At 38.6% G+C, this 12454-nt stretch overlaps 1 protein-coding gene across 3 annotated transcripts; it reads left to right on the forward strand.

The window, feature by feature from the left end:
- Positions 1 to 285: 285 nt before the first annotated feature.
- kif3a (kinesin family member 3A) lies at positions 286 to 11326 on the forward strand. Of its 3 annotated transcripts, none has more exons than XM_077531888.1 (17): positions 286 to 448; positions 1240 to 1513; positions 1915 to 2059; positions 2321 to 2405; positions 2548 to 2653; positions 2905 to 3044; positions 3382 to 3579; positions 4262 to 4436; positions 4516 to 4614; positions 5593 to 5749; positions 6024 to 6204; positions 6651 to 6761; positions 7041 to 7166; positions 8406 to 8459; positions 8572 to 8640; positions 8759 to 8889; positions 9735 to 11326. In XM_077531888.1, the coding sequence occupies exons 1-17, from the start codon at positions 440 to 442 to the stop codon at positions 9781 to 9783; spliced, it is 2109 nt and encodes a 702-aa protein (XP_077388014.1). In that variant the 5' UTR covers positions 286 to 439; the 3' UTR covers positions 9784 to 11326. The 3 variants fall into 3 exon arrangements, with proteins under 3 accessions (XP_077388014.1, XP_077388016.1, XP_077388013.1); XM_077531890.1 differs by having other exon boundaries at positions 322 to 467; XM_077531887.1 differs by lacking the exon at positions 286 to 448 and adding an exon at positions 624 to 837.
- Positions 11327 to 12454: the final 1128 nt, after the last annotated feature.

The raw sequence follows: 12454 nt of genomic DNA on the forward strand, positions 1-12454 counted from the left end.
CTTCTACACACAATTCAAACTATTGTGTGGTCTCTGCATCGGTTTGTAGCATAGTCAAGTTAAGTTTATTTATATAGCCCCAAGGAACGACATCCCCTGATCAAACCACAAAGGGGCAAGAAAAAATTAAAACAAACAAACAAACAGTAACCATATTTGCACCCGACTTATTCTTAGCAGTTTAGTTTAGAGTAGATGTTAATGTCAGCCGACAAAAGTCGGTTAAAAATGCACAGATTATGTGTCGTCGACATATGACTTGAGCCATGTTCTGACGGGTTGCCGTGAGTGATGGTATCGACGCACCAAAGCTTGTTGTTATCCTTTGAGCTACTCACGTGTAAACCTATGGGGAAAGAATGAAAAGTAATACAGTATGTTCTTTTGACGTTTGACGCTTAAACTCCTGCATTCAGACAAACAGTTGACAGCGGGAGCGATGACACCGGTGAGGGCTCGTCTTTTAGGTGAATTTAGATTTATTTCTCCCTCTCAATCTCTCGCTCAACGATAGAAAGCCCACCGTGGACATTTTGAGACGAAAGGTAGTATAGACTGTAGGTTGAAGACGACGTTTTAAGTTTAATTCCATTATAAACAGCAACATATGTCGCATTATGGCAGCTGAGAGGAATTTCCATTTAAATCGCCCCACAGCAGGGGACGCATGCGCAGACAGTCTAAGCCAAGCTGCCGAACGGGAGACTGATGTTATGGATTCAACGATGTCTTTTAAATTCTTTAAATAACCTATCTAATGTCCTACGAACACAACCATTCGAATACCGTTCATTCTCACATAAACTCAAACGACATCCCTGCTGTTTTACTATGCCGGTAAGTCGCTCCGCCCGTTTGCATTTCGTGTTTTTTTTCGCCAAGGGTTCCTCCCTTCCTCCGATCCCAGTGATGTGATGCTAACCGGTTAGCTTGTTAGCTCATTTGCTGTTTACAAGAGTATTAGGAAATTCTACGCTTTGCGTTTTGTTACACGTCTGTTTCGACGAATGCGCATAGTTACTGGGAATACTTAAATTTTCTCACCGATGATGATCTCCGTATTGTTTGCGTCTCGTCATCATAGCAACCAAGCGCCAATTAACAGAAAACTGTACTAATGAACCAACCTACTCTGACTCTTATTGAGTTCTTATTACATTTAATTCCTGTCAGTTTTCCACTTTAGGGTTTTGATTGTGTGTTACGTGTCTCGCAATGACCAACCGCGATGTCTTCCAGAGTAATAAGCTTGATAAGCCGGAGGTGAGCGATAACGTCAAGGTGGTGGTGAGATGTCGTCCGCTCAACCAGAAAGAGACGGCGATGTGCCACAAGCAGGCCGTCGCCGTGGACGAGATCCGAGGCACCATCACCGTCAACAAGCTGGAGACCCAGCAGGAACCCCCCAAAACCTTCACGTTTGACACGGTGTTTGGACCAGAAAGCAAACAGCTGGATGTCTACAACCTCACTGCACGGCCCATCGTTGACTCTGTGCTAGCAGGATACAATGGTAATAAAGTGGAAAGTGATGACTGTTTTGCTTAACAGCCCATATGTTTTCTGATACGCTCGTCAGACACTTAATTTGGTAAACCTGCACAGCCTGCTAAGATTGTGCTTATTGATTTGTAGTTACTTATACAAGGTGTGTCAGAAAAGTTCTAGGAATGGCATCAGAAGCTCTTTTCACCCTAAACTACACGCTTTCCACTTCAATCTCTCAGCTCTTTGTATATCGTCGACGATCAACAAAGAGATCCTTCTTACCGTTATTTAGTGCAAAACCCCTTTCATATGTATCAATCACACCTGGTCAGCGACTTCTTATCCATTGTGATTATTTATTGTATTTTGCAACCCATCTTGGGTCTAAGTGGCATTTTGTAGAGTGTGTATTTCCGTCACTTTCAGGTACCATCTTTGCCTATGGTCAAACTGGAACCGGGAAGACCTTCACCATGGAAGGTGTACGAGCAATGCCAGAGCTCCGAGGGATAATCCCCAACTCATTTGCCCACATATTTGGTCACATTGCCAAAGCAGAGGGAGACACTAGGTACATAAACATTACTAATTTGATGCTTTTGTTTTCCTTGTTATCAATATTGTCCCTTTTTATTTGCATACTATTGCATTCCATTATGAATACAATATAAAATGTTAAGTGAGGTTACACCTGAAACATTAATGTTGTGCTTTTTTTTTTTTTACTTGCATGTTGCATTTGAAAACTGATGCTATTAAAATTGGAAAGATAATGTAACAACTTGTAATTTTTGATGATACAAAGTCTACTTGATATCATGTACTGCTACAGGTTTCTTGTTCATGTATCATACCTGGAGATTTATAATGAAGAAGTGCGTGACTTGTTGGCCAAGGACCAGACACAGAGACTGGAGGTATCATATCTGTATTGAAACAGCAGCTAAAGTCAATTTTTTTTAGCACTATCATAATTGTCAAAAAGCATCTGACTACACTGCACTACAGGGAATGAATCATTTTTGTGCATCATAAAGTGTGTTCCTTTTCCCATAATAGGTTAAAGAAAGACCAGATGTTGGCGTGTATATCAAAGATCTCTCTGGGTATGTGGCGAACAATGCTGACGATATGGACAGGATCATGACTTTGGGCAACAAAAACCGTAAGAAGAGACTTAACCACATTTCCCAACATTATTAGTAATCCATTTGCAAACATTTTCAATAGAGTAATATGGCAAATCATGCTGCTGATAACTAGGAACTCAAACTGACTGAAAGAGGCTTTAATAACAAGCTTGTACTTTGTACAACACTGGGTAGCCTCTTAATTCATGTACAATAGTTGTTTTGTGTGTAGCTTCATCATTGTTTTGACCGAACAACCTTGTTTTCTGTATTTCCCTCTCAATAGGCTCTGTTGGTGCGACAAATATGAATGAGCACAGCTCCAGATCACATGCCATCTTCACCATCACCATTGAGTGCAGCGAGAAGGGAGTGGATGGAAACCAGCATGTGCGCATGGGGAAACTTCATCTGGTTGATCTTGCAGTATGTAAAACATTAGCTACTAAATATCACTTCAAATTCTCAAACATTAGAGTTCACTTGTACATATTTTTCGCTCTCTGCGTTCAAAACAAAACCTCTATTTTCAATACTGGCTTAAGTGATGGTAAAAATACCTTTTAGCAGGCTGTCAATCAGTAAAATATGTGTATCTTAAAAGTAAAGTAAACTAGTTTTTTTTAATATTATGTGTAAAGAAAATACCAGTGTACGAAAACACTGTGAACATAGTTATGGTTAGCCTTTACCTTGTCTAAAATATGAAAAAAAAGTGATAATGTTGACAGCCTGTGTGTTACTATTATCACCTCCCTTACAGGGTTCAGAAAGACAGGGGAAAACGGGAGCCACAGGCCAGCGCCTCAAGGAAGCAACAAAGATCAATCTGTCGCTCTCCACGCTGGGTAACGTCATCTCCGCCCTGGTGGATGGCAAGAGCACCCATGTGCCCTACAGGAACTCCAAACTTACCCGCCTGCTGCAGGATTCACTCGGTGGGAACTCCAAGACCTTGATGGTAAGGTCCCAAGTAGGCATGGGCTAATTAGCAGGTTGACGATTTACTGTGATTTTCAAGAAAGTAAAGGTTTCAATAACCGCTAATACTTCCTGTCGCCGGAAATTAGGTCTTCTTATCTTTTTTGGGGGGACGTCTGTTATAGGAGCCACCTCTTTCAACCTTTATGAGTTGCGCATGGAGGAGGGAGCAGGACAAATGAGATACTGCAAACAAGGATGCCAGCACTGTTGTCAGTGTACATTGTAATGTGCCGGCGGATACTAGTCAGCCCCAAGGACAACATGAGTAGCTTATCGGTCTGTTCTAATGTTCTAAAAATAGCTCAACAGTTGATGGGACACTGACTTACTAGGAGAAGTTAAGAAAAATATTAACATTTATTAATTTAAAGTACAAAATAGTCTCAATAATAAATAAATAATAATAACAATCTTGTTTTTATTGGGGGAAATGCTGTTTTTATATTCCCACGTTTTTTTTGTTTGTTTTTTTAAAGGTCATTTTATAGCTGTTAATTCTATGATACCACAATATTTTTGCCCACGGTTATACTGTCAGACTATAATTACAACACATAATTTATTCCAAGTTTGTAATTTTAACACACCAAACAACCGAGCCACTTCCCAAGAACCGGTGAGACTTCAGCATGCTGACGTTCTTGCTTGTCGCCAACCAGTGTGCAAACATAGGTCCCGCAGACTACAACTACGACGAGACCATCAGCACGCTGCGCTACGCTAACAGAGCCAAAAACATCAAGAACAAAGCCAGAATCAATGAGGACCCCAAGGAAGCTCTGCTGCGTAAATTTCAGAAAGAAATTGAGGATCTGAAGAAGAAACTTGAGGAAGGTAGTAAGCCTTTCCCCCACCCCCCACACTTGCACTGAACACAAACTTATAATAATTGTTCATCTTTGGACCGTCCCAGGTGAGGAGATCTCTGGCTCGGAGGGCAGCGGGTCAGATGAGCCGGATCAGGGGGACGAAGAAGGAGGGGACGCTGGACAAGGACGCAGGAGACGAAGAGGTAACAATCACAGGAAATTGAATCCATTTTGTCCTCATGAAGACAGGAAATTTAATCTTGTGAAATTCTTTAATGCCATGTTAAGATCGCATTTTGACTCGTTTACTGCCTGCCTTGTCAGTAGTTTTCTGAGAAGGATATATTTTTTTTTTCTACTCTCCAAATTGAGATCTATTCAGTATGTATTTGACAAGAGATATCAGGATATCTTTAAGACAATGTTGGGGTTTGACTGTGACAGAAATCTACAATTATTTTTTCACAAAATACTTTATTATTAGATGATTGCAGTGGACATGACATATTTGTGTGTCTAAACCAATCAAAACTAATAATTTTCATGATGTCAACACTTCTGGTTTATGATTGGTTACGTTAGCTAGGATCCAATCACAATCGCAGGTTGATTTGCATGATGTTCATGATAAAAATCTTACATATAACTTGGTAAGTTACAGCCATACTATCTTGACGTCCACTATTATAAATAGACATGAGATAACCCCTAAAAAAATATTTCCATGTTATTATGTGGGGAAAAGAGTCAGTCAGTTAAAAAAAAAAACAGGCTTTATTCTTCTACTCTTTCAGACCTTTCATCTTCCTCATTTTTCAGTCTTTGATGTATGTTGTGTGTTCTTAGTCTTACATTCTTTGTCTTTACTGTAGTGGTATTTGTGTCTAACACATTTGTGTCTCTTTCTCCTCCTGCCATTGTCTTTACAACTCCTCTTCCTTCAAGGAGAAAGAGGTCGGTGTGATTGTGTTCATGGTTCTTCTATCCTATCGCAAAAGTTTTGCTTTCTACAGGGAACGTATTATATATTTCTAGGGTTATTTTCAAGTAGTTTGTTGGTAAACCACTTGTTGACATTTCTATCCAAGAATGAAGCCCCTCTGTGGTTGTCCTCATAGCCATTGTGCCATTAAAATATTAGATCTTGCACTATCCTATTAACATTAACCTTGTTATTTCAGGGAAGAAGAAGATTTCGCCAGAAAAGATAGTGGAAATGCAGGCCAAGATTGAAGAGGAAAGAAAAGCTTTGGAGGCAAAACTCGATATGGAGGAGGAGGAGAGGAATAAGGCAAAAGCCGAACTGGAGAAGAGGGAGAAGGATCTTCTCAAAGCTCAGTGAGTCTGCCAGAAGTAATACTTTAAATGGATTTTACTCAAGCAGGGTGCGTCAGATTTTTCACAATGCACATCAATGTTTCGTTGGTCATTTTTTTGTGTCTATAACATTACAAGAGATACTTGAGCTGATATTTTTGTCAACGGCATTCCAGAGGCATTGGGCAGTTTAATACAGGTCACTTTTATTTATTTTTTTGTCCTGTATTCCCAGTCAGATTTAATTACATTCCATCACACTTCTTACCGCACACTGTCATATTCTCATCTGTAGGCAGGAGCATCATCTTCTGCGTGAGAAATTGTCAGCCTTGGAGAAGAAGGTAATCGTGGGGGGCGTCGACCTCCTGGCAAAGGCTGAGGAGCAAGAGAAGCTTCTGGAGGAGTCCAACAGTGAGTTGGAAGAACGCCGGCGGAGGGCAGAGCGTCTTCGCAAGGAATTGGAGGAGAAGGAGGTAAACACATATTTCAACTGGTGAGCTGATATATTTAACATTTAGATGTAATTAATACAGTAATCCCTCCTCCATTGTTGAAGTTACATTCGAGGCCACCCCTGCACCGAGTGAAATCTTTGATATAAAAATGCACCCTAGCCAAGTTTTTATATAGCATTTATGGCATTTAAATTATTTTTTGTGTTTTAAACACACTGAAAAAAAAATGCAAACAATATATTGACAGCGCAATGGATAAAACAAAAGATATTGTACAAGGGGTATAAAAGGTATCGTAACAACGCTTAGGAAAAACTCTGAAATGTAGTGGGACCACGAAAACTGAACCATGATATAATGGGGGTTTACTTTAAATACTTTGTCAATCCCTTCCTGCCTGCTGTACACTGTACACATGCAAATGTACCTTTTCCTATGTAACATTGATGTATGTTTAAAAACAGCAAGAGCGCTTGGACATTGAGGAGAAGTACACAAACCTTCAGGAGGAGGCCCAAGGGAAGACCAAGAAGCTGAAAAAAGTGTGGAGCATGCTGATGGCTGCCAAATCGGAGGTGAGTGACTCTGGCAGCTGTTTCAGCTTAAGTTTTAATTAGATTTGGGGGAGAAAAAAAAACATCTGCTGAAGGATCATACAGACCTTCATCAAGGTTGAATGGCTTCCTGTAGGATCCTGTAGGTGGCAGAAAAGTGCAATTTCAGTGCACTGAGTCTCACAATAGTGAAAATTTTGTAGAATTGTGCTGGATAATAAAGGCTGGCGAAAACGTAACATGACCAGAAATGCCAACTTGAATTTGTAATCGACTTCATACTTGAGTTTTGTACTTCAGTTGGCAGATCTGCAACAAGAGCATCACCGAGAGATTGAGGGACTCCTGGAGAACATTCGCCAGCTGAGCCGGGATCTGCGACTCCAAATGCTGATCATTGACAACTTTATTCCTCAAGAATACCAGGTCTGCATTTGCATGTCTTCCATTGGTTTATTCATGCTAAAAGCTTGTTGCTTCACATTTGCCTACCGTAATTTCCGGACTATAAGCGGCTACTTTTTTCACTTGCATTCGACCCTGCGGCTAACAGAACGGTGCAGCTTATCCACCAGGTCATGAGGGGGGCGCATTATCAAGGGAAGCGCCAGACAGAGCAAAACAAACCAAGTGAGACAGTTTACACCCTCATTATGGAAAAGAAATGGAGAAGTGCATAAGATGCTGCATTTAAGTTAAAGGCAATCGACCTGTTTGATTCTGACACTGACGAAGAGGAAGAGAAGTTTTTTGGTTTTGAGAGCGACAGCAAAGGAGAGGCAGCGGCTGACGAGGCCATTCTGGGCCTGTTTGTTCCCGACACTGAGCAGGAGAAGGACGGTGGCGAGAATTACCGGTAATGAGTGACTTTTCTGATATAGTAGGTTGGTTATTTTTGCTACAGTAATGTATTTTTACAAGCGTGTTATTAATGCACATTTACTGCCGTGTTACTGGCAAGCACTTTTAAAAATCAATTTCATTTAGCCTCGTCAAGTGCTCAAAGATTTGTTCTGTTAAACTGTGAATGCTGTATTATTTGCGCACCTCACGATTTCTGTTCAGATGTTATTAAATTGGACCTTAGCGTTCCCAAACAGTCATCTCTGTGGTACCGGGAAAAAGTCTTGTGCGGCTTATACATGGACCAATTTCGAATATTCCTCAAATTTGGCTATTGCGTCTTATAGTCTGGAAATTACGGAAGTTAGCAAAGAATATCAAATTAGTCATTGAGAGACAATGATGTAATGTGAATGTAACACATGGTCAGCAGACAACCAAAGAATGGTTCATTTGTGTCAAGTGTGCAAGTTTTGTGTCTCTGTACTTTTTCCTGTGTTGGCCATAAAAACCAAGCCAGAGGGTAAAACTAGATGGAATAGGTTGTAGATTGAATGCCCTAGCTTCTCACAACCTATATATAAACATTAGTAACACTCTTTCCTTTCCTTGCAGTGAGTGGTAAATAACTAGATTTCTTTGAGAAAATATAGTGTAACTTGTATGCCCTTCTTTCGGATGTCAATGTTGCAAATGATGTGATGTGATTGATGTAAGCTGTAATGTGTCCGAAAGGGAAAAAATGAATGAACTAAAGTAAACTAAATTAAACTTATAACTTGTATTTTACACCCCCCCCCCCCCCCACCACCACCACTTTAGGAGATGATTGAGAAATATGTGAACTGGAATGAAGACATTGGAGAATGGCAGCTGGTAATGTTATGAAGCTTAGACTCACCAGGATTTTATTTGTGCATGCAAACCCTGATGGTTCGTGCTTGCGAAGATACATATTGATTTATAATTGGCATCTTTCTTGTATCAGAAATGCGTGGCCTTCACTGGCAACAATATGAGAAAACAGACACCTGCTCCAGGCAAGAAAGAAAAAGATGTAAGTCTTTTCTGCTCCACTTGTCCAAGTCCAGTTGACTAATGGTCAAATCTGTCACTTCCCCCCCCCCCCCCCCCCCCCCCCCTTTAACACTGTGCTGGACTCTCTCATTCTGCAGCCTTTCGAGGTGGACCTGTCTTATATGTATTTGGCTTACACAGAGGAGAGCATGCAAGAGTCGCTGATGAAACTGGAGAGGCCCAAAACCTCTAAAAGCAGCAAGAGCGGCCGACCCAAGACTGGTCGCAAGTAATCACAACACGGACAAAGCTTTAAGCCACATCATATTTTCATTCAAATACACATTACATCTTATTTTTTGTTGCTTTTTGGGAAGCGCTGGAGCAGATTAATAGCATTTCAGTGGGTTTCATTGATTTAAGTTAAGAGTGTGGTCACGGAATGAATTAAACTTGTATCTCAAGGCACCACTGTATGCTGTTCATGTAAGTATTAATTTGTCATTTGACTTTAGCGCAATAGCATCCCAGAATCACTTTTTTTGTGCCTTTTGAGGTGATCCATGCTGCTCAAATTGGATTAGGGGGCAGATTGCAAATTGGGTTTGCTGCTCAACAGCTGAATGCTGAATCTGTGAAACCTCCAATACTTTGTGTAATCTTGTAAGTAGTTTGAGGTTGTAATAATATGCAATTATTTTATGAAGGTTATGTATTTTTTGTTTTTAACAAATACAAGCAATTAAATTAGCTTCAATTAGTTTTAAGTTACTGAACACTAACTTGGATAATGTTCAGATTCAGATTGCAACAATAATGCAAACAAATCTCTTATCCTTTTCATGTTTCTTGAAACAATGATTTGTAAATGTGGACTGCACTTCAACTCTCAACTTATCTAGACACTATATAAATATAAAAAACATAATTAGCAACTGAAATTAAGCACTTTTCTTTTTCTTTCAAAACATTCCAGCCTTTGGGATTTTTAAAATTACACTCTACTACATTGCAATGTCGATTTGAATTTGATAGAGTGAAACATTTGTACGTTTGTGCTGATAGAATCTCCCATTCTGAGAAGCAGCCTTCCTGATAGAGCGCTAACACTTATCTGGTGTCGTCCCCTTACAGGAAAAGGTCTGCAAAAGCAGAGGCGGCCGTCGAGTCCCCTCTACAGTGAAGACATGGCAGCGTCAAATAAAGAAGTCCCTCGTCGAATTTACTGACGATCCTTATTTAACAGATGATCTGAGTACACTGTAGGGCTGACACAGGTTGAAATGTGACACAGCTATAACCTGTTCAGAGTATTATTGTCAATAAGACCCCCAGCTTCACATATACTGTAGCTTTGAAATGCATTTCAACTGCCTCGAATAGAAGGTAAATCTGGACCGCTTGCATGTCGTGGCAACAGTTCTTTTTCTGCAGCAGAGTTATTGTACGATCATACTCAACGGTCTTAGGGCTCACCATTATACTCTGGTCTTGAACATTTCAAATGCGGAAGCACCCGCAATAGAATTAAGAGGAAGTTTTGAAATAATACAATTAGTAAGTATATAATAGCAAAAAAAATGTAATATTGTTGAGAGGATGTACACATAAGTCCAAAATAATACATAGTCTGGGCAAATTTTTAGGTCAATTTAATTTTCATTTGTTGAATGGTTCTCTATTAGCAAAGGGGAAAAGACTTTTGTGGTGTTTTTGTTTTTTTCCCCCTCAAAAATTCCTCATTCATTATCTAAACATAACGATGTGCTAAATGATCTCAATAATGCTCAAAATAATCAGGTTTTCTCAAAATTGTCAATATTATTTATAAGGACACCCCGAAACTATTGGACAAACCAGATGCTTTCAGTGTTTTAGCACAAATGCTAATTCTCAACATTGTCCACAGGAAGCCTTTAGAAGGGATGTAGAATATGAAAGTATAATGTTTTATATTACAAATTTTTGAAATTGCGCTAAAATCATTCAGTAATAACTTAATGACTTACAGTCTTTTTCCAAGTTGTCCTTTTAGACAAACCAATTTGACAAATACAAATTTACATGATGGGTGAAAAAGTTTTTGTTTAACCAGGCAGGTCTCTTCGTTTCATTTAAATAATTTTCCTTTAAGTAAAAAAATAAAATAAAATACAAGTTTGTTCTACAATGACTCTGTCCCTGAAAAAGAATAAAAACATTTCCTGTGAAAGTATGTGAACTATAAACTGGACCCATATGTTCCAATAGTTGTTTTCACACTGTTTTGATGAAGACAGATGGCAATTGTTTTATTGATTAAAAATTCAATGCCGTAATTTGCGATGATAAAGATCCTTAAGTCAAATTCAATTTTTGAAGATTAAGGCAAATGCTTCTACTCTGAAAAGAGATTAAGTAGTGGTAAGTACTTAGGTGAAAGTGCGCTTTCTACTATTCCAGGTGGGTCCGAAACTTTTGAGAGTGTGCATGCCAGCCAACTCTCTTTCGTGCCACTTGTTTATCTTTTATTTTGAAAAGTTACAGCTGTATTATTGAGATGCACCATATTTACTGTATGCCTTAGTATAATGCACTTGTATGAGGTTCTGTGAAAGTCATGTTAATTTCACGTGCGTGTTTCATAGTGGAGGCAAGCCGGGTTTCGTTTTATATCATATATGTCAAGTGTTTACATTCACCCTGGATGTTTTATTTATTAAATTATTTTACACACGTTTACCTCACATGATCTTGTCGCTCTTTTTTTCCTCTCAACAATACAGAAGACTGGTGATGACTTAGTGTTAACATGAATTTTTTTGTGTATATACTGTTTGTACAGGGTGACACAAAAAAAGGGAACTTTTTAGCAATCCAATAAAAATAAGAGTGATGGAAGAAAAATATTTTATTCATAGTAATTGAAATCTTAAACATGCCATTTACAATCAAACAAACATCCCAACTGAAATGTTTCAGCGGTCAGTGAGGAATCTCAACAGCAGATTTCCGTGGATTTGGTGGATACAGAAGCATGCCATCTACAGGATATAATTTTTAAAACATGAACATTGCAACATTGTTTCTTAAAGGGCATGTTTTAAGGCTTCAATTACCATTAATAAAATATTTTTCTTCCATCACTCTTGGTTTTATTGGATTGTTAAACACTACTGTACATTGTACAGGTGACCCAGAAATGTGTAACTCCATTTCCAGTGAATCAAAAGCATATTGAGCAAAGGTTCATTGGTCAGTGTATATATGTATTCCAAATATGAAATCCGCTGTAAGTGCAGAATGGCATAAGGTGGCCAGAAACAAAAGATAGGAATAGCATAAAACTTTGGGTTGCCCAAATAATAATAATAATAATAATATAGAATACAATGAAGACATTTGTCAAGTGAAAATTGTACACTTAAGTCACATTGTTTTATTTCAGAGTATATTCCATACATAATTATGCCATTAGTATTAGAAAATACTTAATATTTTGCTAATAAATAAATATGAACACTTCAACAATGATGTCCAATAATAAATATATTTTAAAGTTACCATAAAATCCCTTGAATAACATGCACCCGCATATATGTTCCCCAAAAATCACCTTTAAAAAGCATTTCCGTCCCCCTGTATTTGTGTATAATACAGTCAACTTGATTTTCTGGTATTCTTTACTATCAGAGTGAATAATATAACTAGATAAAGCTCAAAATGTAACAATAAAGTGTAAATGCTTTTAAATCTAGGTTCAATACAATGGCATCTTCTCATAGAGCTATGATTAAGGTCTTTCAATGTATTATAAAAATCTACTTATTTTATTTATTTTACAAACCCTAGGTACTGATCGAAACAATGTGATA

Source organism: Festucalex cinctus, chromosome 9 (assembly GCF_051991245.1).
Source record: "Festucalex cinctus isolate MCC-2025b chromosome 9, RoL_Fcin_1.0, whole genome shotgun sequence".
Classification (NCBI taxonomy): Eukaryota; Metazoa; Chordata; class Actinopteri; order Syngnathiformes; family Syngnathidae; genus Festucalex; species Festucalex cinctus.